Source organism: Oncorhynchus nerka, unplaced genomic scaffold, assembly GCF_034236695.1.
Source record: "Oncorhynchus nerka isolate Pitt River unplaced genomic scaffold, Oner_Uvic_2.0 unplaced_scaffold_1232, whole genome shotgun sequence".
Classification (NCBI taxonomy): Eukaryota; Metazoa; Chordata; class Actinopteri; order Salmoniformes; family Salmonidae; genus Oncorhynchus; species Oncorhynchus nerka.
Genome location: NW_027040103.1, coordinates 16891 through 43137, shown reverse-complemented (window position 1 = coordinate 43137; position 26247 = coordinate 16891). Strand labels below are relative to the sequence as shown.

Sequence of the window (26247 nt, the reverse complement as noted above, 5' to 3'; positions counted from 1 at the left end):
TGACTTGATGAACCAGTGATTAATGTCTCCTGTCTGTCTTCTAGGTCTAAGACTGCTGGGCATCGGGAGGAACCAGTATACTGACTTGATGAACCAGTGATTAATGTCTCCTGTCTCTTCTAGGTCTAAGACTGCTGGGCATCGAGGAACCAGTATATTGACTTGATGAACCAGTGATTAATGTCTCCTGTCTGTCTTCTAGGTCTAAGACTGCTGGGCATCGGGAGGAACCAGTATATTGACTTGATGAAGGAACCAGTGACTTAATGTCTCCTGTCTCTTCTAGGTCTAAGACTGCTGGGCATCGAGGAACCAGTATATTGACTTGATGAACCAGTGATTAATGTCTCCTGTCTGTCTTCTAGGTCTAAGACTGCTGGGCATCGGGAGGAACCAGTATATTGACTTGATGAACCAGTGATTAATGTCTCCTGTCTGTCTTCTAGGTCTAAGACTGCTGGGCATCGGGAGGAACCAGTATATTGACTTGATGAACCAGTGATTAATGTCTCCTGTCTGTCTTCTAGGAACCAGTATGACTAAGACTGCTGGGACATCGGGGAGGAACCAGTATATTGACTTGATGAACCAGTGATTAATGTCTCCTGTCTGTCTTCTAGGTCTAAGACTGCTGGGCATCGGGAGGAACCAGTATATTGACTTGATGAACCAGTGATTAATGTCTCCTGTCTCTTCTAGGTCTAAGACTGCTGGGCAGGTATACTGACTTGATGAACCAGTGATTAATGTCTCCTGTCTGTCTTCTAGGTCTATGCTGGGCATCGGGAGGAACCAGTATATTGACTTGATGAACCAGTGATTAATGTCTCCTGTCTATCTTCTAGGTCTAAGACTGCTGGGCATCGGGAGGAACCAGTATATTGACTTGATGAACCAGTGATTAATGTCTCCTGTCTCTTCTAGGTCTAAGACTGCTGGGCATCGGGAGGAACCAGTATACTGACTTGATGAACCAGTGATTAATGTCTCCTGTCTGTCTTCTAGGTCTAAGACTGCTGGGCATCGGGGAGGAACCAGTATATTGACTTGATGAACCAGTGATTAATGTCTCCTGTCTGTCTTCTAGGTCTAAGACTGCTGGGCATCGGGAGGAACCAGTATATTGACTTGATGAACCAGTGATTATTGATGTCTCTGTCTCTTCTAGGTCTAAGACTGCTGGGCATCGGGAGGAACCAGTATACTGACTTGATGAACCAGTGATTAATGTCTCCTGTCTGTCTTCTAGTCTTGCTGCATCGGGAGGAACCAGTCTATGAACCAGTGATTAATGTCTCTGTCTGGTCTAAGACTGCTGGGCATCGGGAGGAACCAGTATATTGACTTGATGAACCAGTGATTAATGTCTCCTGTCTCTTCTAGGTCTAAGACTGCTGGGCATCGGGAGGAACCAGTATATTGACTTGATGAACCAGTGATTAATGTCTCCTGTCTCTTCTAGGTCTAAGACTGCTGGGCATCGGGAGGAACCAGTATTATTGACTTGATGAACCAGTGATTAATGTCTCCTGTCTGTCTTCTAGACTGCTGGGGCATCGAGGAACCAGTATATTGACTTGATGAACCAGTGATTAATGTCTCCTGTCTCTTCTAGGTCTAAGACTGCTGGGCATCGGGAGGAACCAGTATATTGACTTGATGAACCAGTGATTAATGTCTCCCTGTCTGTCTTCTAGGACTGCTAAGAACCAGTATACTGACTTGATGAACCAGTGATTATGTCTCCCTGTCTATCTTCTAGGAGGAACCAGTATACTGACTTGATGAACCAGTGATTAATGTCTCCTGTCTCTTCTAGGTCTAAGACTGCTGGGCATCGGGAGGAACCAGTATATTGACTTGATGAACCAGTGATTAATGTCTCCTGTCTCTTCTAGGTCTAAGACTGCTGGGCATCGGGAGGAACCAGTATACTGACTTGATGAACCAGTGATTAATGTCTCCTGTCTGTCTTCTAGGTCTAAGACTGCTGGGCATCGGGAGGAACCAGTATATTGACTTGATGAACCAGTGCAGGTCTTCCAAGGTAACAACAACTTAAACATAATTAAATAATATCCTTATTTCTGTTTGTCAACATGTACTCTAAGTGATGAAATACTTAGACAATACTACGGTTATTATACCCGCAACACACAGATAGTTTTTAATTCTAGATGTTTTCTAGACTAAACATTGCAGTGAGCTTCCTGAAAGATTCAGTTCCTCTTTTAGTTGAATACACTTGTCTGGCTGTGGAGACAGACTGTCACTAAACGTCGGCCACTAGATGTCCGCTGATGTAAAAATGACTTGAAAAAATACATTTTATTGATTTGAATTACTTTTCATAACATGCCTGTGTCGCTCTTGTCAGAAATTCTTCCGTAGGAAAACGGCGCAGACCTGCTCCCCTCCAAGCCAGTAGAGATCTCTGTAGAGCCGTGGTGGGTGGCTCAGACCGGATACATCACAGAGGATGACATCAGGGTGAGTCTCTGTAGAGCTTCCTGATAGTGGTAGAGGATGACGTCAGGGTGAGTCTCTGTAGAGCTTCCTGATAGTGGTAGAGGATGACGTCAGGTGAGTCTCTGTAGAGCTTCCTGATAGTGGTAGAGGATGACGTCAGGGTGAGTCTCTGTAGAGCTTCCTGATAGTGGTAGAGGATGACGTCAGGGTGAGTCTCTGTAGAGGCGTGGTGGGTGGCTCAGACCGGTTACATCACAGAGATGACATCAGGGTGAGAACCGCATGGTGACCTTTCACCGCTTATGGCCATTCAATTGTTGTGTTTATTTATTCAGACGAGACAACATACCATAAACACACAGCCAAACACCAACTGATTTGGTTTTCCTGTCACTATGCCAACCGTCCCCTGCAGAGTTAGGCCAAGGTGTTTGATGGGGTTGATGTCAAGCCATCCTATGACGGTGCCACGTTGAAAGTCACTGAGCTCTTCAGTAAGGCCAATGTTTGTCTATGGAGATTGCGTGGCTGTGTGCTTGGGGCTGAAATTGCCAAATGCACTATTTTGAAGGGGTGTCCACATACTTTTGTATATATAGTGTACATAAAGTATTAACGCATGTATTAGAGAATAATCACTATCATTGCCTTATATTAGGTGTCTGGCTAGACTGTAAACTCTCCAGACTCGTATCAAACATCTCCAATCCAAAATAAATCTAGAATCGGCTTTCTATTCCGCAACAAAGCCTCCTTCACGCAAACTGACTATCCTACCGATCCGACTTGCGATGTCATCTACAAAATTGCTTCCAAACTCTACTCAGCAAACTGTATGCAGTTTATCACAGTGCCATCCGTTTGGTTACTAAAGCACCTTATACCACCCACCACTGCGACTTGTATGCTCTAGTCGGCTGGCCCTCGCTACATATTCGTCGCCAGACCCACTGGCTCCAGGTCATCTACAAGTCCATGCTAGTAAAGCTCCGCCTTATCTCAGTTCACTGGTCACGATGGCAACACCCATCCGTAGGCACGCACTCCAGCAGGTGTATCTCATTGATCATCCCTAAAGCCAACACCTCATTTGTCGCCTTTCGTCCAGTTCTCTGCTGCCTGTGACTGGAACGAATTGGTAAAATCGCTGAAGTTGGAGACTTTATCTCCCTCACCAACTTCAAACATCAGCTATCTGAGCAGCTAACCGATCGCTGCAGCTGTACATAGTCTATCGGTAAATAGCCCACCCAATTTTACCTACCTCATCCCCATACTGTTTTTATTTATTTACTTTTCTGCTCTTTTGCACACCAATATCTCTTCCTGTACATGACCATCTGATCATTTATCACTCCAGTGTTAATCTGCAAAATTGTAATTATTCTCCTACCTCCTCATGCCTTTTGCACACATTGTATATAGACTCCCCCCTTTTTTTTCTACTGTGTTATTGACTTGTTAATTGTTTACTCCATGTGTAACTCTGTGTTGTCTGTTCACACTGCTATGCTTTATCTTGGCCAGGTCGCAGTTGCAAATGAGAACTTGTTCTCAACTAGACTACCTGGTTAAATAAAGGTGAAATAAAAAATAAAAAAACCAATATCTCTACCTGTACATGACCATCTGATCATTTATCACTCCAGTGTTAATCTGCAAAATTGTAACTTTTTTTTCTACTGTGCTGTTTATTGACTTGTTTATTGTTTACTCCATGTGTAACTCTGTGTTGTCTGTTCACACTGCTATGCTTTATCTTGGCCAGGTCGCAGTTGCAAATGAGAACTTGTTCTCAACTAGCCTACCTGGTTAAATAAAGGTGTTCTCAACTAGCCTACCTGGTTAAATAAAGGTGTTCTCAACTAGCCTACCTGGTTAAATAAAGGTGTTCTCAACTCACCTACCTGGTTAAATAAAGGTGTTCTCAACTCACCTACCTGGTTAAATAAAGGTGTTCTCAACTAGCCTACCTGGTTAAATAAAGGTGTTCTCAACTGGCCTACCTGGTTAAATAAAGGTGTTCTCAACTGGCCTACCTGGTTAAATAAAGGTGTCTCAACTAGCCCTACCTGGTTAAATAAAGGTGTTCTCAACTAGCCTACCTGGTTAAATAAAGGTGTTCTCAACTAGCCTACCTGGTTAAATAAAGGTGTTCTCAACTAGCCTACCTGGTTAAATAAAGGTGTTCTCAACTCACCTACCTGGTTAAATAAAGGTGTTCTCAACTCACCTACCTGGTTAAATAAAGGTGTTCTCAACTAGCCTACCTGGTTAAATAAAGGTGTTCTCAACTGGCCTACCTGGTTAAATAAAGGTGTTCTCAACTGGCCTACCTGGTTAAATAAAGGTGTTCTCAACTAGCCCTACCTGGTTAAATAAAGGTGTTCTCAACTAGCCTACCTGGTTAAATAAAGGTGTTCTCAACTAGCCTACCTGGTTAAATAAAGGTGTTCTCAACTAGCCTACCTGGTTAAATAAAGGTGTTCTCAACTAGCCTACCTGGTTAAATAAAGGTGTTCTCAACTGGCCTACCTGGTTAAATAAAGGTGTTCTCAACTGGCCTACCTGGTTAAATAAAGGTGTTCTCAACTGGCCTACCTGGTTAAATAAAGGTGTTCTCAACTAGCCTACCTGGTTATATAAAGGTGTTCTCAACTAGCCTACCTGGTTAAATAAAGGTGTTCTCACCTAGCCTACCTGGTTAAATAAAGGTGTTCTCAACTAGCCTACCTGGTTAAATAAAGGTGTTCTCAACTGGCCTACCTGGTTAAATAAAGGTGTTCTCAACTGGCCTACCTGGTTATATAAAGGTGTTCTCAACTAGCCTACCTGGTTAAATAAAGGTGTTCTCACCTAGCCTACCTGGTTAAATAAAGGTGTTCTCAACTGGCCTACCTGGTTAAATAAAGGTGTTCTCAACTGGCCTACCTGGTTAAATAAAGGTGTTCTCAACTAGCCTACCTGGTTAAATAAAGGTGTTCTCAACTAGCCTACCTGGTTAAATAAAGGTGTTCTCAACTAGCCTGCCTGGTTAAATAAAGGTGTTCTCAACTAGCCTACCTGGTTAAATAAAGGTGTTCTCAACTAGCCTACCTGGTTAAATAAAGGTGTTCTCAACTAGCCTACCTGGTTAAATAAAGGTGTTCTCAACTAGCCTACCTGGTTAAATAAAGGTGTTCTCAACTAGCCTACCTGGTTAAATAAAGGTGTTCTCAACTAGCCTACCTGGTTAAATAAAGGTGTTCTCAACTAGCCTACCTGGTTAAATAAAGGTGTTCTCAACTAGCCTACCTGGTTAAATAAAGGTGTTCTCAACTAGCCTACCTGGTTACCTTCATGTTTTAAACAATTCAAATACAGTACCAAACGTGTTCTCAACTAGCGTTTAATGCACAAATTATTATTTTATTTTTTTTTCTTCATGTTTTAAATAATTCACACCTACTCATTCATTCAGGGTTTTTCTTTATTTTTTTACTATTTTCTACATTGTAGAATAATAGTGACAACATCAAAACTATGAAATAACATATGGAATCATATAGTGTGCAAAGCTGTCGTTAATGCAACGGGTGGCTGCTTTGAATAATCTGAAATATAAAGTATATTTTGATTTGTTTATCACTTGTTTGGTTACTACATGATTCCATATGAGTTATTTCATAGTTTTGATGTTTATACATGTTTATACCGGGCTGTGAATAGTGTATCATGTCCCTGAGCTAGTGGATGAATGGTTCTTACCTCTCTTATATTGAACATTACACCGGGCTGTGAATAGTGTATCCTGTCCCTGAGCTAGTGGATTAATGGTTCTTACCTCTCTGCCTGCTGGAGGTACTGCATGTTGGTTCCAACCTTAAAGAAAGTTGCCAGGTCTGTTAGGGAATGCCTTTGTCCCACCATCTGGTTGCCAGGTCTGTTAGGAAATGCCTTTGTCCCACCATCTGGTTGCCAGGTCTGTTAGGAAATGCCTTTGTCCCACCATCTGGTTGCCAGGTCTGTTAGGAAATGCCTTTGTCCCACCATCTGGTTGCCAGGTCTGTTAGGAAATGCCTTTGTCCCACCATCTGGTTGCCAGGTCTGTTAGGAAATGCCTTTGTCCCACAATCTGGTTGCCAGGTCTGTTAGGAAATGCCTTTGTCCCACCATCTGGTTGCCAGGTCTGTTAGAAATGCCTTTGTCCCACCATCTGGTTGCCAGGTCTGTTAGGGAATGCCTTTGTCCCACCATCTGGTTGCCAGGTCTGTTAGGAAATGCCTTTGTCCTACCATCTGGTTGCCAGGTCTGTTAGGAAATGCCTTTGTCCCACCATCTGGTTGCCAGGTCTGTTAGGAAATGCCTTTGTCCCACCATCTGGTTGCCAGGTCTGGTTAGGAAATGCCTTTGTCCCACCAATTGGTCAACAGCCTTTTGTGCTGCGCCAGAAACTCTAAATGGGAAGATGGGTATTTTATTTTAATTTAACCTTTATTTAGTCAAGTCGGTTAAGAAAAATATATTGTTTACAGTGACGGCCTACCCCGGCCAAACCCTCGTCTAACCCAGACGACGCTGGGCCAATTAAATTCGTATTATTATATTCCTCTTTCATTTACAAATCTCATGACGTGACTCTGAGACTTGGCTGTATCTAGGGGGATTTGTATTTATGGAAGCCTGCTAGCAAGCAACATTTTGGCTACCTAGCAATTGCTGTGAATTTACCAAAATTATTTGAAATAACAATTGAGGTAGGTACAGTAAGTATGTAGTCCACTTGTCATTCCAATCTCCTTTGCATTAGCGTAGCTCTTCTCTAGCCTGTCAACTATGTGTCTGTCTATCCCTGTTCTCTCCTCTCTGCACAGACCATACAAACGCTCCACACCGCGTGGCCGCGGCCACCCTAATCTGGTGGTCCCAGCGCACGACCCACGTGGAGTTCCAGGTCTCCGGTAGCCTCTGGAACTGCCGATCTGCGGCCAACAAGGCAGAGTTCATCTCAGCCTAGTGGTCATTCTCTTTTCTCCCTTACCCATCTGTCTATCGCCTCCTTTGAATTCCATGCTGTCACAGTTACCAGCCCTTTCAAGCTTAACATCCTTATCATTTATCGCCCTCCAGGTTCCTCGGAGAGTTCATCAATGAGCTTGATGCCTTGATAAGCTCCTTTCCTGAGGACGGCTCACCTCTCACAGTTCTGGGGCGACTTTAACCTCCCCACGCTACCTTTGACTCATTCCTCTCTGCCTCCTTCTTTCCACTCCTCTCCTCTGACCTCACCCTCTCACCTTCCCCCCTACTCACAAGGCAGGCAATACGCCCGACCTCATCTTTACTAGATGCTGTTCTTCCACTAACCTCATTGCAACTCCCCTCCAAGTCTCCGACCACTACCTTGAATCCTTTTCCCTCTCGCTCATCCAACACTTCCCACACTGCCCCTACTCGGATGGTATCGCGCCGTCCCAACCTTCGCTCTCTCTCCCCGCTACTCTCTCCTTCCATCCTATCATCTCTTCCCTCTGCTCAAACCTTCTCCAACCTATCTCCTGATTCTGCCTCCTCAACCCCTCCTCTCCTCCCTTTCTGCATCCTTTGACTCTCTATGTCCCCTTATCCTCCAGGCCGGCTCGGTCCTCCCCTCCTGCTCCGTGGCTCGACGACTCATTGCGAGCTCACAGAACAGGGCTCCGGGCAGCCGAGCGGAAATGGAGGAAAACTCGCCTCCCTGCGGACCTGGCATCCTTTCACTCCCTCCTCCTCTACATTTTCCTCCTCTGTCTCTGCTGCTAAAGCCACTTTCTACCACTCTAAATTCCAAGCATCTGCCTCTAACCCTAGGGAAGCTCTTTGCCACCTTCTCCTCCCTCCTGAATCCTCCTCCCCTCCCCCTCCTCCTCTGCAGATGACTTCGTCAACCATTTTGAAAAGAAGGTCGACGACATCCGATCCTCGTTTGCTAAGTCAAACGACACCGCTGGTTCTGCTCACACTGCCCTACCCTGTGCTCTGACCTCTTTCTCCCCTCTCTCTCCAGATGACATCTCGCGTCTTGTGACGGCCGGCCGCCCAACAACCTGCCCGCTTGACCCTATCCCTCCTCTCTTCTCCAGACCATTTCCGGTGACCTTTTCTTACCTCACCTCGCCATCAACTCATCCCTGACCGCTGGCTACGTCCCCTCCCGCTTTCAAGAGAGCGAGAGTTGCACCCCTTCTGAAAAAACCTACACTCGATCCCTCCGATGTCAACAACTACAGACCAGTATCCTTCTTTCTTTCTCTCCAAAACTCTTGAACGTGCCGTCCTTTTGCCAGCTCTCCCGCTATCTCTCTCAGAATGACCTTCTTGATCCAAATCAGTCAGGTTTCAAGACTAGTCATTCAACTGAGACTGCTCTTCTCTGTATCACAGAGGCACTCCGCACTGCTAAAGCTAACTCTCTCTCCTCTGCTCTCATCCTTCTAGACCTATCGGCTGCCTTCGATACTGTGAACCATCAGATCCTCCTCTCCACCCTCTCCCGAGTTGGGCATCTCCGGCGCGGCCCATGCTTGGATTGCGTCCTACCTGACAGGTCGCTCCTACCAGGTGGCGTGCGAGAATCTGTCTCCTCACCACGCGCTCACCACTGGTGTCCCCAGGGCTCTGTTCTAGGCCCTCTCCTATTCTCGCTATACACCAAGTCACTTGGCTCTGTCATAACCTCACATGGTCTCTCCTATCATTGCTATGCAGACGACACACAATTAATCTTCTCCTTTCCCCCTCTGATGACCAGGTGGCGAATCGCATCTCTGCATGTCTGGCAGACATATCAGTGTGGATGACGGATCACCACCTCAAGCTGAACCTCGGCAAGACGGAGCTGCTCTTCCTCCCGGGGAAGGACTGCCCGTCCATGATCTCGCCATCACGGTTGACAACTCCATCGTGTCCTCCTCCCAGAGCGCTAAGAACCTTGGCGTGATCCTGGACAACACCCTGTCGTTCTCAAATAACATCAAGGCGGTGGCCCGTTCCTGTAGGTTCATGCTCTACAACATCCGCAGAGTACGACCCTGCCTCACACAGGAAGCGGCGCAGGTCCTAATCCAGGCACTTGTCATCTCCCGTCTGGATTACTGCAACTCGCTGTTGGCTGGGCTCCCTGCCTGTGCCATTAAACCCCTACAACTCATCCAGAACGCCGCAGCCCGTCTGGTGTTCAACCTTCCCAAGTTCTCTCACGTCACCCCGCTCCTCCGCTCTCTCCACTGGCTTCCAGTTGAAGTCGCATCCGCTACAAGACCATGGTGCTTGCCTACAGAGCTGTGAGGGGAACGGCACCTCAGTACCTCCAGGCTCTGATCAGGCCCTACACCCAAACAAGGGCACTGCGTTCATCCACCTCTGGCCTGCTCGCCTCCCTACCACTGAGGAAGTACAGTTCCCGCCAGCCCAGTCAAAACTGTTCGCTGCTCTGGCCCCCCAATGTTGGAACAAACTCCCTCACGACGCCAGGACAGCGGAGTCAATCACCACCTTCCGGAGACACCTGAAACCCCACCTCTTTCAGGAATACCTGGGATAGGATAAAGTAATCCTCTCACCCCCCTTAAAAGACTTAGATGCACTATTGTAAAGTGGCTGTTCCACTGGATGTCATAAGGTGTTTGTAAGTCGCTCTGGATAAGAGCGTCTGCTAAATGACTTAAATGTAAATGTAATGTATTCTAACTCAAAACTTAACTACTACAAACTCATTTTATAATTACAATAAATAAATAAATAATTACAATAAATAAAGGTTAACTTGTTTTTCCGCTGTCCAGTGGCAACACACGTGGGTATTTGATTTGCGGACTCATCACATGTTCAGCGTCTCGTCAGTTTAAAGAGTACTTCTGGGTCACGTAATGTTTTAAATGTTCTAAATAAAAGTTCCCCACGTAATAGTAGAGATGTCTCAACCGTTCATGATTTAGGAAAAAAAAATGGTGTTAACATTAACAATGATTCATATCTGTTCATATTTAAGTGAACATTTGAATTAAATGTAGGTTTTAAAACCATGTTCCCAAAGTTAAATGAATGTCCCCAATGCCAATCACTGTATATAGAATACAGATTGGCTTAGATCAATAACTGTTTTGGGTGCAGCAGTGAAAGTATATTGTCGGAATACCCAGTAGGGTCTGTAGAAGGTATGTACAGCGCATTCGGGAAGTATCCCTGGACTTTTTCCAAATGTTGTTACGTTACAGCTTTATTCTCAATTGATTAAATAGTTTTTACAGCCTCGATTCTTCTACATAGGATGGCAATTTGAATCCATTTTAGAATTCGGCTGTAACGTAACAACATGTTGAAAAGGGAAGTGGTCTGAATACTTCCTGTATGCACTGTATATCTGATACTAGGCACTACCTATCTACATCTGACCCAGGACACTACTTATCTATATCTGACTCGACACTACCTATCTACATCTGACCCAGGACACTACCTATCTACATCTGACCCAGGACACTACCTATCTACATCTGACCCAGGACACTACCTATCTACATCTGACCCAGGACACTACCTATCTACATCTGACCCAGGACACTACTTATCTATATCTGACTCAGGACACTACCTATCTACATCTGACCCAGGACACTACCTATCTACATCTGACCCAGGACACTACCTATCTACATCTGACCCAGGACACTACTTATCTACATCTGACCCAGGACACTACCTATCTACATCTGACCCAGGACACTACCTATCTACATCTGACCCAGGACACTACCTATCTACATCTGACCCAGGACACTACCTATCTACATCTGACCCATGACACTACCTATCTACATCTGACCCAGGACACTACCTATCTACATCTGACCCAGGACACTACCTATCTACATCTGACCCAGGACACTACCTATCTACATCTGACCCAGGACACTACCTATCTACATCTGACCCAGGACACTACCTATCTACATCTGACCCAGGACACTACTTATCTATATCTGACCCAGGACACTACCTATCTATATCAGACCCAGGACACTACCTATCTATATCTGACCCAGGACACTACCTATCTATATCTGACCCAGGACACTACCTATCTATATCTGACCCAGGACACTACCTATCTACATCTGACCCAGGACACTACCTATCCCACCCAGGACTCTACCTATCTGACCCAGGACTCTACCTATCTGACCCAGGACTCTACCTATCTGACCCAGGACTCTACCTATCTGACCCAGGACTCTACCTATCTGACCCAGGACTCTACCTATCTGACCCAGGACTCTACCTATCTGACCCAGGACTCTACCTATCTGACCCAGGACTCTACCTATCTGACCCAGGACTCTACCTATCTGACCCAGGACACTACCTATCTGACCCAGGACTCTACCTATCTGACCCAGGACTCTACCTATCTGACCCAGGACTCTACCTATCTGACCCAGGACACTACCTATCTGACCCAGGACACTACCTATCTGACCCAGGACTCTACCTATCTGACCCAGGACACTACCTATCTGACCCAGGACTCTACCTATCTGACCCAGGACTCTACCTATCTGACCCAGGACACTACCTATCTGACCCAGGACACTACCTATCTGACCCAGGACTCTATCTATCTGACCCAGGACACTACCTATCTGACCCAGGACTCTACCTATCTAGCTAGGAGTTACACACTGACTTTGTCATCTGGAATCTGTGCAGGTTCCCATTAGAAAAGTCTAAATGTTATACCACACTACAAACATAAAAAAAGATTCAGCTCACTAGCTAGACTGATCTCCAGCCTGATGTTGCTGTGTTCTTTCTCTTCTGGTAGATGAAGTGTGTGGTTTCCCCCTCTTTACCTGTTTCCTCCTCTCCTCCTCCTCCTCTCCAACCACCTTTTTCCTCCTCTCCTTCTTTCTCTCCCCCTCCACCCAGCTAACGTCTGTCTGTGTCCTCCCTCTGTCCTGTCTGATTTCAGATCTGCTCGGTGGCAGAGAGGAAGACGATTGATAAGCTGATCGATTCAGGACCCCAACTGGCCGGGTCGATGGAGTACAATGTGGTGCTGAGTGAGTGGAATGTATTCTTGTGTCTGTCTCTGTGTGTATGTTCATCCCAGCTCACTGCTAAATGGCCCAGTGGTCTGGATAAATGGTAGTCGCTCGCCATCAGGGTGTTGGAAAACAGTTTAGTGTGATGAGATGCCTTCCCTGTCATTACGGCCTATTGTGGCTCTGGTGGATGTTTAACAGGTAGGAGGGAAGAGAGTACCAGGTAGGAGGGAAGAGAGTACCAGGTAGGAGGGAAGAGAGTACCAGGTAGGAGGGAAGAGAGTACCAGGTAGGAGGGAAGAGAGTACCAGGTAGGAGGGAAGAGAGTACCAGGTAGGAGGGAAGAGAGTACCAGGTAGGAGGGAAGAGAGTACCAGGTAGGAGGGAAGGGAGTACCAGGTAGGAGGGAAGGGAGTACCAGGTAGGAGGGAAGGGAGTACCAGGTATGAGGGAAGGGAGTACCAGGTAGGAGGAAGGGAGTACCAGGTAGGAGGAAGGGAGTACCAGGTAGGAGGAAGAGAGTACCAGGTAGGAGGAAGAGAGTACCAGGTAGGAGGGAAGAGAGTACCAGGTAGGAGGGAAGGGAGTCCCAGGTAGGAGGGAAGAGAGTCCCAGGTAGGAGGTAGAGAGTCCCAGGTAGGAGGGAAGAGAGTCCCAGGTAGGAGGGAAGAGAGTCCCAGGTAGGAGGGAAGAGAGTACCAGTTAGGAGGGAGGGTAGGTTAACAGGTAGGAGGAAGAGCGTACCAGGTAGGAGGGAAGAGCGTACCAGGTAGGAGGGAAGAGCGTACCAGGTAGGAGGGAAGAGCGTACCAGGTAGGAGGGAGGGTAGGTTAACAGGTAGGAGGGAAGAGAGTACCAGGTAGGAGGGAAGAGAGTCCCAGGTAGGAGGGAAGAGAGTACCAGGTAGGAGGGAAGAGAGTACCAGGTAGGAGGGAAGAGAGTACCAGGTAGGAGGGAAGAGAGTACCAGGTAGGAGGGAAGGGAGTCCCAGGTAGGAGGGAAGGGAGTCCCAGGTAGGAGGGAAGAGAGTCCCAGGTAGGAGGGAAGAGAGTACCAGTTAGGAGGGAGGGTAGGTTAACAGGTAGGAGGGAATAGCGTACCAGGTAGGAGGGAAGAGCGTACCAGGTATGAGGGAAGAGCGTACCAGGTATGAGGGAAGAGCGTACCAGGTAGGAGGGAAGAGCGTACCAGGTAGGAGGGAAGAGAGTACCAGGTAGGAGGGAAGAGAGTCCCAGGTAGGAGGGAAGAGAGTACCAGGTAGGAGGGAAGAGAGTACCAGGTAGGAGGGAAGAGAGTACCAGGTAGGAGGGAAGAGAGTACCAGGTAGGAGGGAAGAGAGTCCCAGGTAGGAGGGAAGAGAGTCCCAGGTAGGAGGGAAGGGAGTACCAGGTAGGAGGGAAGGGAGTACCAGGTAGGAGGGAAGGGAGTACCAGGTAGGAGGGAAGAGAGTACCAGGTAGGAGGGAAGAGAGTCCCAGGTAGGAGGGAAGAGAGTCCCAGGTAGGAGGGAAGAGAGTCCCAGGTAGGAGGGAAGAGAGTACCAGGTAGGAGGGTAGGGAGTACCAGGTAGGAGGGTAGGTTAACAGGTAGGAGGGAAGAGAGTACCAGGTAGGAGGGTAGGTTAACAGGTAGGAGGGTAGGTTAACAGGTAGGAGGGAAGAGAGTACCAGGTAGGAGGGTAGGTTAATTAACAGGTAGGAGGGTAGGTTAACAGGTAGGAGGGAAGAGAGTACCAGGTAGGAGGGTAGGTTAACAGGTAGGAGGGAAGGTTAACAGGTAGGACGGAAGAGAGTACCAGGTAGGACGGAAGAGAGTACCAGGTAGGAGGGTAGGTTAACAGGTAGGAGGGAAGGTTAACAGGTAGGAGGGAAGAGAGTACCAGGTAGGAGGGTAGGGAGTACCAGGTAGGACGGAAGAGAGTACCAGGTAGGAGGGTAGGTTAACAGGTAGGAGGGAAGAGAGTACCAGGTAGGAGGGTAGGTTAACAGGTAGGAGGGTAGGTTAACAGGTAGGAGGAAGAGAGTACCAGGTAGGAGGGTAGGTTAACAGGTAGGAGGGTAGGTTAACAGGTAGGAGGAAGAGAGTACCAGGTAGGAGGGTAGGTTAACAGGTAGGAGGGAAGGTTAACAGGTAGGACGGAAGAGAGTACCAGGTAGGACGGAAGAGAGTACCAGGTAGGACGGAGAGAGTACCAGGTAGGAGGGTAGGTTAACAGGTAGGAGGGAAGGTTAACAGGTAGGAGGGAAGAGAGTACCAGGTAGGAGGGCAGGGAGTACCAGGTAGGACGGAAGAGAGTACCAGGTAGGAGGGTAGGTTAACAGGTAGGAGGGAAGAGAGTACCAGGTAGGTTAACAGGTAGGAGGGTAGGTTAACAGGTAGGAGGGAAGAGAGTACCAGGTAGGAGGGTAGGTTAACAGGTAGGAGGGAAGGTTAACAGGTAGGAGGGAAGAGAGTACCAGGTAGGAGGGTAGGGAGTACCAGGTAGGACGGAAGAGAGTACCAGGTAGGAGGGTAGGTTAACAGGTAGGAGGGAAGGTTAACAGGTAGGAGGGAAGAGAGTACCAGGTAGGAGGGTAGGGAGTACCAGGTAGGACTGGAAGAGAGTACCAGGTAGGAGGGTAGGTTAACAGGTAGGAGGGAAGGTTAACAGGTAGGAGGGAAGAGAGTACCAGGTAGGAGGGTAGGTTAACAGGTAGGAGGGTAGGTTAACAGGTAGGAGGGAAGAGAGTACCAGGTAGGAGGGTAGGTTAACAGGTAGGAGGGTAGGTTAACAGGTAGGAGGGTAGGTTAACAGGTAGGAGGGAAGAGAGCACCGGGTAGGAGGGAAGAGAGTACCAGGTAGGAGGGGAAGAGAGTACCAGTTAGGAGGGGAGGGTAGGTTAACAGGTAGGAGGGAAGAGCGTACCAGGTAGGAGGGAAGAGCGTACCAGGTAGGAGGGAAGAGCGTACCAGGTAGGAGGGAAGAGCGTACCAGGTAGGAGGAGGGTAGGTTAACAGGTAGGAGGGAAGAGAGTACCAGGTAGGAGGGAAGAGAGTCCCAGGTAGGGAGGGAAGAGAGTACCAGGTAGGAGGGAAGAGAGTACCAGGTAGGAGGGAAGAGAGTACCAGGTAGGAGGAGGGAAGAGAGTACCAGGTAGGAGGGAAGAGAGTACCAGGTAGGAGGGAAGGGAGTCCCAGGTAGGAGGGAAGGGAGTCCCAGGTAGGAGGGAAGAGAGTCCCAGGTAGGAGGGAAGAGAGTCCCAGGTAGGAGGGAAGAGAGTCCCAGGTAGGAGGGAAGAGAGTACCAGTTAGGAGGGAGGGTAGGTTAACAGGTAGGAGGGAATAGCGTACCAGGTAGGAGGGAAGAGCGTACCAGGTATGAGGGAAGAGCGTACCAGGTATGAGGGAAGAGCGTACCAGGTAGGAGGGAAGAGCGTACCAGGTAGGAGGGAAGAGAGTACCAGGTAGGAGGGAAGAGAGTCCCAGGTAGGAGGGAAGAGAGTACCAGGTAGGAGGGAAGAGAGTACCAGGTAGGAGGGAAGAGAGTACCAGGTAGGAGGGAAGAGAGTCCCAGGTAGGAGGGAAGAGAGTCCCAGGTAGGAGGGAAGGGAGTACCAGGTAGGAGGGAAGGGAGTACCAGGTAGGAGGGAAGGGAGTACCAGGTAGGAGGGAAGGGAGTACCAGGTAGGAGGGAAGAGAGTCCCAGGTAGGAGGGAAGAGAGTCCCAGGTAGGAGGGAAGAGAGTACCAGGTAGGAGGGTAGGGAGTACCAGGTAGGAGGGTAGGTTAACAGGTAGGAGGGAAGAGAGTACCAGGTAGGAGGGTAGGTTAACAGGTAGGAGGGTAGGTTAACAGGTAGGAGGGAAGAGAGTACCAGGTAGGAGGGTAGGTTAATTAACAGGTAGGAGGGTAGGTTAACAGGTAGGAGGGAAGAGAGTACCAGGTAGGAGGGTAGGTTAACAGGTAGAAGGGAAGGTTAACAGGTAGGACGGAAGAGAGTACCAGGGTAGACGGAAGAGAGTACCAGGTAGGAGGGCAGGTTAACAGGTAGGAGGGAAGGTTAACAGGTAGGAGGGAAGAGAGTACCAGGTAGGAGGGTAGGGAGTACCAGGTAGGACGGAAGAGAGTACCAGGTAGGAGGGTAGGTTAACAGGTAGGAGGGAAGAGAGTACCAGGTAGGAGGGTAGGGTTAACAGGTAGGAGGGTAGGTTAACAGGTAGGAGGGAAGAGAGTACCAGGTAGGGAGGGTAGGTTAACAGGTAGGTAGGAGGAAGGTTAACAGGTAGGACGGAAGAGAGTACCAGGTAGGACGGAAGAGAGTACCAGGTAGGACGGGAGAGAGTACCAGGGTAGGAGGGTAGGTTAACAGGTAGGAGGAAGGTTAACAGGTAGGAGGAAGAGAGTACCAGGTAGGAGGGTAGGTAGTACCAGGTAGGACGAAGAGAGTACCAGGTAGGAGGGTAGGTTAACAGGTAGGAGGAAGGTTAACAGGTAGGAGGAAGAGAGTACCAGGTAGGAGGGTAGGGAGTACCAGGTAGGACGGAAGAGAGTACCAGGTAGGAGGGTAGGTTAACAGGTAGGAGGGAAGGTTAACAGGTAGGAGGGAAGAGAGTACCAGGTAGGAGGGTAGGTTAACAGGTAGGAGGGTAGGTTAACAGGTAGGAGGGAAGAGAGTACCAGGTAGGAGGGTAGGTTAACAGGTAGGAGGGTAGGTTAACAGGTAGGAGGGTAGGTTAACAGGTAGGAGGGAAGAGAGTACCGGGTAGGAGGGAAGAGAGTACCAGGTAGGAGGGAAGAGAGTACCAGGTAGGAGGGAAGAGAGTACCAGGTAGGAGGGAAGAGAGTACCAGGTAGGAGGGAAGGGAGTACCAGGTAGGAGGGAAGGGAGTCCCAGGTAGGAGGGAAGGGAGTCCCAGGTAGGAGGGAAGGGAGTCCCAGGTAGGAGGGAAGGGAGTCCCAGGTAGGAGGGAAGAGAGTCCCAGGTAGGAGGGAAGGGAGTCCCAGGTAGGAGGGAAGAGAGTCCCAGGTAGGAGGGAAGAGAGTCCCAGGTAGGAGGGAAGAGAGTCCCAGGTAGGAGGGAAGAGAGTACCAGGTAGGAGGGAAGAGAGCACCAGGTAGGATGGAAGAGAGTACCAGAGTGACAGCTAGGATGGTAGCGTGACAGCTAGGATGGTAGCGTGACAGCTAGGATGGTAGAGTGACAGCTAGGATGGTAGAGTGACAGCTAGGATGGTAGCGTGAGTGACAGCTAGGATGGTAGCGTGAGTGACAGCTAGGATGGTAGCGTGAGTGACAGCTAGGATGGTAGCGTGAGTGACAGCTAGGATGGTAGCGTGAGTGACAGCTAGGATGGTAGCGTGAGTGACAGCTAGGATGGTAGCGTGAGTGACAGCTAGGATGGTAGCGTGAGTGACAGCTAGGATGGTAGCGTGAGTGACAGCTAGGATGGTAGAGTGACAGCTAGAATGGTAGTGAAAGATGTTAGAATAAATTATAGGATGGCTGAGTGTCGGGGTGGGTGGCGGAGTGGGTGTCGGAGTGGGTGTCGGGGTGGGTGTCGGAGTGGGTGTCGGAGTGGGTGTCGGGGGGTGGGTGTCGGGGGTGGGTGTCGGAGTGTCGGGGGGTGGGTGTCGGAGTGGGTGTCGGGTGGGTGTCGGAGTGTCAGGGTGGGTGGCGGAGTGTCGGGTGGGTGTCGGAGTGTCGGGGTGGGTGGCGGAGTGTCGGGAGGGTGTCGGGGGTGGGTGTCGGAGTGTCGGGGGTAGGTGTCGGGGTGGGTGTCGGAGTGTCGGGAGGGTGGCGGAGTGTCGGGGTGGGTGTCGGAGTGGGTGTCGGAGTGTCGGGGTGGGTGGCGGAGTGTCGGGGTGGGTGTCGGAGTGTCGGGAGGGTGTCGGGGTGGGTGTCGGAGTGTCGGGGTAGGTGTCGGGGTGGGTGTCGGAGTGTCGGGGAGGGTGGCGGAGTGTCGGGTGGGTGTCGGAGTGGGTGTCGGAGTGGGTGTCGGGGTGGGGTGTCGGAGTGTCGGGTGGGTGTCATGGTGGGTGTCGGAGTGTCGGGGTGGGTGTCGGGTGGGTGTCGGAGAGTGTCGGGTGGTGTCATGGTGGGTGTCGGAGTGTCGGGTAGGTGTCGAGTGTCGGGTGGGTGTCGGAGTGTCGGGAGAGGTCGGAGTGGGTGTCGGAGGTCGGGTGGGTGTCGGAGTGTCGGGAGGGTGTCGGCGTGTCGGGTGGGTGTCGGAGTGTCGGGTGGGTGTCGGAGTGTCGGGCGGAGTGTCGGAGTGGGTGTCGGAGGTCGGGAGGGTGTCGGCGTGTCGGGTGGGTGTCGGAGTGTCGGGTAGGTGTCGGAGTGTCGGGTGGTGTCGGAGTGTCGGGAGGGTGTCGGAGTGTCGGAGTGTCGGGTGGGTGTCGGAGTGTCGGGTGGGTGTCGGAGTGTCGGGAGGGTGTCGGGCGTGTCGGGTGGGTGTCGGAGTGTAGTGTCGGGTGGGTGTCGGAGTGTAGTGTCGGGAGGGTGTCGGAGTGTCGGGAGGGTGTCGGAGGTCGGGTAGGTGTCGGAGTGTCGGGTGGGTGTCGGAGGTCGGGAGGGTGTCGGAGTGTCGGAGTGGGTGTCGGGAGTGTCGGGTGGTGTCGGAGTGTCGGGAGGGTGTCGGCGTCGGGTGGGTGTCGGAGTGTCGGGTGGTGTCGGAGTGTAGTGTCGGGGAGGGTGTCTGGGTGGGTGTCGGAGTGTCAGAGTGGGTGTCGGAGGTCGGGGTGGTGTCGATTGTCGGGAGGGTGTCGGCGTGTCTGGTGGGTGTCGGAGTGTCGGGGTGGGTGTCGGAGTGTAGTGTCGGGAGGTGTCGGAGTGTCGGGTGGGTTTCGGAGTGTCGGGAGGGTGGTCGAGTGACCAGTAAGATGGAGCCTGGAGAAGATGGGCAAGATGTTGGGGCATCTATGCTCTGTTCTATGTTTATTGAAGATTGGGAAAGATGTTGGGTAGAGGTGCATATTCTGCTGTGCCATAACAGAACTTATTCTGGTGTGATACGTAGTAAACGCTTCCTTAGCGCTAATACTTTTTTTTAGCGCTTTTTCATCGTTTTCACATGAATATGACTTCTCTCTCCTTCAGGTCTGTACAACAGGGGATACATCTATCTAGACGTGCCCATCTCTGATGACAGCTGCATGTCAGGTACTCAACATTATAAACTGAGTGGTTCTAGCCCTTAATGGTGATTGGCTGAAAGCTGTGGTACAGTATATCGCTTACATGTCTTTGTGGAAGGTACCACACCCCGCACAGACCCCCTCGCCCACTAAGCGTCGTCGAGATATGTCGAAGTTTCCTTGTAGGGCCTATTTGTCGGGGGAACTGTGAAGCCTGCTGTATATCCTATTGCCTGAGTCTTATTAAAGAATGTGAAAAATGTGTCTCTATGCTGCTTTTCATGACATCATGCATAGCTGCTCTTCATATGGCCTAAACCAGGGCCTCAGACCCCAATACCAGGGGCTGACAGGGACCTCACCGGAGTGCCAGAACCAGGGGCTCAGACCCCACAGCAGGGGCTCAGACCCCAATACCAGGGGCTCAGACCCCAATACCAGGGGCTCAGACCCCAATACCAGGGGCTCAGACCCCAATACCAGGGGGTGACAGGGACCTCACCGGAGCGCCAGAACCAGGGCTCAAACCCCAATACCAGGGGCTCAGGCCCCAATACCAGGGGGTGACAGGGACCTGCAAATAATCGTATTTTGCTGGTCTGAGAAAACAATAAATGAAAAAATCCTGCAATTCTTTGTCCTTTTACATGACTGGAGACATTACAATTAATATTTTTTCATGAATTACCAACATGACAAGAGACTCTGACATTGACATACTTGAGATCAATAAAATGAACCACCCATTGTGTTAAATGCAACCAATAGCTTAGGCCAATTTATACACCGATTGTTGGTCTACAATATGAGGAGGAAATTGTTGTTCACCAACTTCCCAGTGGCGACGCTCACTAATCCATGTTCCCGGTGACGTCCCTGACAAACAATGGAAACCGAATTTATGCCTCAAAAGAATATCCTGGTGCATGAAGGTTACACCTACAGACGGGAACCACAAATACGTCAGGAAGTGAACCGAATATGATGCTTTCGAGGTCGCATAACTCTCCAAATTATCCTGGATACGTCGTTCTTTCAGCCCCGAAAGTCAACTGGAGGAGCTCCCCACATACTCTCAGGCAACATGGGTTGGGGAGAAGGTCAGAGGCATTGAAGAAAGAACATTTTTCCCCTAGGTAAACTCAACAAAGAAAGTGCTTGTTCAATGAACCATAAACAATGAACCTGCACCGGTGGAACGATTAAGACACGAACAGCTTACAGACTGTAGGCAATTAAGGTCACAGTTATGATAATTTAGGACACTAAAGAGGCCTTTCTACTGACTCTGAAAAACACCAAAAGAAAGATGCCTTAGGCATGCTGCAAGGAGGCATGAGGACTGCAGATGTGGCCAGGGCAATAAATTGCAATGTCTGTACTGTGAGATGCCTAAGACAGCGCTACAGGGAGACAGGACGGACAGCTGATTGTCCTCGCAGTGGCAGACCACGTGTAACAACTGCACAGGATCGGTACATCTGAACATCACACCTGCGGGACAGGTACAGGATGGCAACAACAACTGCCCGAGTTACACCAGGAAAGCACAATCCCTCCATCCGTGCTCAAACTGTCTGCAATAGGCTGAGAGAGGCTGGACTGAGGGCTTGTAGACTTAAGGCAGGTCCTCACCAGACATCACCGGCAACAACGTTGCCTATGGGCACAAACCCACCGTCGTTGGACCAGACAGGACTGTCAAAAAGTGCTCTTCACTGCCCGAGTCGTGGTTTTGTCTCACCACGGGTGCTGGTCGGATTCGCCAATATCATCAAAGGAATGATCGTTACACCGAGGTCTGTACTCTGGAGCGGGATCGATTTGGAGGTGGAGGGTCCGTCATGGTCTGGGGCGGTGTGTCAGCAGGGATCATGAGTAATGGCATCGGGGATCATGGGTGATGGCAGCGAGGATCATGGGTAATGGCAGCGGGGATCATGGGTAATGGCAGCGATCATGGGTAATGGCAGCGGGATCATGGGTGATGGCAGCGGGATCATGGGTGATGGTCACGGGATCGTGGGTAATGGCAGCGGGATTATGGGTGATGGCAGCGGGATCATGGGTAATGGCAGCGGGGATCATGGGTAATGGCAACAGGGATCATGGGTAATGGCAGCGGGTTCATGGGTAATGGAAGCTGGGATCATGGGTAATGGTAGCGGGGATCATGGGTAATGGTCACATGGATCATGGGTAATGACAGCGATCATGGGCAATGGTAGTGGGGACTGCGGGTAATGGTCACAGAGATCATGGGCAATGGTAGTGGGGATCATGGGTAATGGTCACGGGGATCATGGGGCAATGGTAGCGAGGATCATGTGTAATGGCAGCAGCTCCTTGATCTAAATCAGATAATGGAGGGCAAGGAGAAACATTTGGGTCTGTGAAGAGGCCCCACAACATTACCATCTATAACTGGCTGAGGGCTGTGAAGAGTGCCCCAAAACATTACCATCTATAACTGGCTGAGGGCTGTGTAGAGGCCCCACAACATTACCATCTATAACTGGCTGAGGGCTGTGTAGAGGCCCCACAACATTACCATATAACTGGCTGAGGGCCGTGAAGAGGCCCCACAACATTACCATATATAACTGGCTGAGGGCTGTAGAGGCCCCACAACATTACCATCTATAACTGGCTGAGGGCTGTGTAGAGGCCCCACAACATTACCATCTATAACTGGCTGAGAGCTGAGGGCTGTGTAGAGGCCCCACAACATTACCATCTATAACTGGCTGAGGGCTGTGAAGAGGCCCCACAACATTACCATCTATAACTGGCTGAGGGATGTGAAGAGGCCCCACAACATTACCATCTATAACTGGCTGAGGGCTGAGGGCTGTGTAGAGGCCCCACAACATTACCATCTATAACTGGCTGAGGGCTGAGGGCTGTGTAGAGGCCCCACAACATTACCATCTATAACTGGCTGAGGGCTGTGTAGAGGCCCCACAACATTACCATCTATAACTGGCTGAGGGCTGTGTAGAGGCCCCACAACATTACCGTCTATAACTGGCTGAGGCCCACAACATTACCATCTATAACTGGCTGAGGGCTGAGGGCTGTGTAGAGGCCCCACAACATTACCATCTATAACTGGCTGAGGGCTGAGGGCTGTGTAGAGGCCCCACAACATTACCATCTATAACTGGCTGAGGGCTGTCAAGAGGCCCCACAGCATTACCATCTATAACTGGCTGAGGGCTGTGTAGAGGCCCCACAACATTACCATCTATAACTGGCTGAGGGCTGTGAAGAGGCCCCACAACATTACCATCTATAACTGGCTGAGGGCTGTGAAGAGGCCCCACAACATTACCATCTATAACTGGCTGAGGGCTGTGAAGAGGCCCCACAACATTACCGTCTATAACTGGCTGAGGGCTGAGGGCTGTGTAGAGGCCCCAAAACATTACCGTCTATAACTGGCTGAGGCCCCACAACATTACCGTCTATAACTGGCTGAGGGCTGAGGGCTGTGAAGAGGCCCCACAACATTACCATCTATAACTGGCTGAGGCTGAGGGCTGAGGGCCCCACAACATGAGGCCCCACAACATTACCATCTAACTGGCTGAGGCTGAGGCTGTGAAGAGGCCCCACAACATTACCATCTATAACTGGCTGAGGGCTGTGAAGAGGCCCCACAACATTACCATCTATAACTGGCTGAGGGCTGTGAAGAGGCCCCACAACATTACCATCTATAACTGGCTGAGGGCTGTGAAGAGGCCCCACAACATTACCATCTATAACTGGCTGAGGGTGTGAAGAGGCTTACCGTCTATAACTGGCTGAGGGCTGTGTAGAGGCCCCACAACATTACCATCTATAACTGTCTGAGGGCTGTGAAGAGGCCCCACAACATTACCATCTATAACTGGCTGAGGGCTCCCACAACATTACCATCTATAACTGGCTGAGGGCTGAGGGCTGTGTAGAGGCCCCAAAACATTACCGGGCTATAACTGGCTGAGGCCCCACAACATTACCGTCTATAACTGGCTGAGGGCTGTGAAGAGGCCCCACAACATTACCATCTATAACTGGCTGAGGGGCTGTGTAGAGGCCCCACAACATTACCATCTATAACTGGCTGAGGGCTGAGGGGCTGTGAGAGGCCCACAACATTACCATCTATAACTGGCCTGTGAAGAGGCCCCACAACATTACCATCTATAACTGGCTGAGGGCTGTGAAGAGGCCCCACAACATTACTGTGAAGAGGCCCCACAACATTACCATCTATAACTGGCTGAGGGCTGTGAAGAGGCCCCACAACATTACCATCTATAACTGGCTGAGGCTGAGGGCTGTGAAGAGGCCCCACAACATTACCATCTATAACTGGCTGAGGGCTGTGTAGAGGCCTGAAGAGGCCCCACAACATTACCATCTATAACTGGCTGAGGGCTGTGAAGAGGCCCCACAACATTACCATCTATAACTGGCTGAGAGGGCTGGCTGAAGAGGCCCCACAACATTACCATCTATAACTGGCTGAGGGCTCTGGCTGAAGAGGCCCCACAACATTACCATCTATAACTGGCTGAGGGCTGTCAAGAGGCCCCACAACATTACCATCTATAACTGGCTGAGGGCTGTGTAGAGGCCCCACAACATTACCATCTATAACTGTCTGAGAGGCCCCACAACATTACCATCTATAATCTTGAGGGCTCTGAAGAGGCCCCACAACATTACATAATAGGGCTGTGTAGAGGCCCCAAACATTACCATCTATAACTGGCTGAGGGCTGTGAAGAGGCCCCACAACATTACCATCTATAACTGGCTGAGGGCTAACATAATAACTGGCTGAGGGCTGAGGGCTGTGTAGAGTCCCCAAAACATTACATAACTGGCTGAGGCCCCACAACATTACTCTATAACTGGCTGAGGGCTGAGGGCTGTTAAGAGGCCCCACAACATTACCATCTATAACTGGCTGAGGGCTGTGTAGAGGCCCCACAACATTACCATCTATAACTGGCTGAGGGCTGAGGGCTGTGAGGGCTAGAGGCCCCACAACATTACCATCTATAACTGGCTGAGGGCTGTGAAGAGGCCCCACAACATTACCATCTATAACTGGCTGAGGGCTGTGAAGAGGCCCCACAACATTACCATCTATAACTGGCTGAGGGGCTCTGAAGAGGCCCCACAACATTACCGTCTATAACTGGCTGAGGGCTGTGTAGAGGCCCCACAACATTACCATCTATAACTGGCTGAGGGCTGAGGGCTGTGAAGAGGCCCCACAACATTACCATCTATAACTGGCTGAGGGCTGTGTAGAGGCCCCACAACATTACCATCTATAACTGGCTGAGGGCTGAGGGCTGTGAAGAGGCCCCACAACATTACCATCTATAACTGGCTGAGGGCTGTGTAGAGGCCCCACAACATTACCATCTATAACTGGCTGAGGGCTGTGAAGAGGCCCCACAACATTACCATCTATAACTGGCTGAGGGGCTCTGAAGAGGCCCCACAACATTACCGTCTATAACTGGCTGAGGGCTGAGTGTTGGTTGTTCACTTCCACGGTCGGTTGCCATTGACAACCCTTTATGTATTTTTTGTTGCGCTCCATCTCTCCCCAGCCCCGGAAGGCTTTTGTAATTATTTTATTATTTAATATTATATATGATCTATTAATGAATACATTACTGTGTTTCCCAGTGCCCCCCCTGGAAGGCTTCGTGATGAACAGGGTCCAGGGAGATATTATATATTATCTATTAATGAATACATTACTGTGTTTCCCAGTGCCCCCCCTGGAAGGCTTCGTGATGAACAGGGTCCAGGGAGACTACTTTGAAACCCTTTTGTACAAAATATTTGTTTCCATCGACGAGCAGACTAATGTGTCAGAGGTAGGTGAAATAATATTATGTCTCAGCCTCGTTAGACCGTCCAGGTCTTGATCATATTACATTTCATACCGTAGGAGCATTCAAATAAAGCTAATAAAATATAAGGATAATTATTTAATTATTAAATTAATTATTTAAACATGTTGTTTATTGGTGTGTTTTCTTATTGACTTGATTAAAGTGATTTCAGTCCCATTTGGTCTTGATCCTCATCCTCTGGTTGTTCTGTTCCAGCTGGCTAATGTTCTGGAGATCGACTTGGGCCTGGTGAAGGTATGTATCTACGGCGATACAGATCACACACTGTTATATTGTCCATGGCGGCGGTCGCCAACCTTTTACGACTCAAGATCACTTTCACAGTCAAGAAGCAAGCCGAGATCTACCGCTCAGAATCTTTTTAAAAACATGACTTAAAAATATATAACTTTAACCGAATAAAAACAGTTTCGTAAGAATGATGTTTGTGTAGTAGCCCTAATACATTATCACATCCTAATGGCTATATGCCTTCCCTAATACATTATCACATCCTAATGGCTATATGCCTTCCTAATACATTATCACATCCTAATGGCTATATGCCTTCCTAATACATTATCACAGCATATTGCCTATATGCCTGGTCTAATACATTATCACATCCTATTGGCTATATGCCTGGTCTAATACATTATCACATCCTATTGGCTTTATGCCTGGTCTAATACATT

General features: G+C 49.5%; 1 protein-coding gene across 1 annotated transcript; it reads left to right on the top strand.

Annotated features, from left to right (window-relative positions):
• Nucleotides 1-1855: 1855 nt before the first annotated feature.
• Nucleotides 1856-25963, top strand: LOC135569054 (protein FAM91A1-like). The gene is made up of 6 exons (XM_065015887.1): nt 1856-2047; nt 2378-2490; nt 12458-12548; nt 19603-19665; nt 25428-25534; nt 25769-25963. The coding sequence occupies exons 3-6, from the start codon at nt 12527-12529 to the stop codon at nt 25949-25951; spliced, it is 375 nt and encodes a 124-aa protein (XP_064871959.1). The 5' UTR covers nt 1856-2047; nt 2378-2490; nt 12458-12526; the 3' UTR covers nt 25952-25963.
• Nucleotides 25964-26247: the final 284 nt, after the last annotated feature.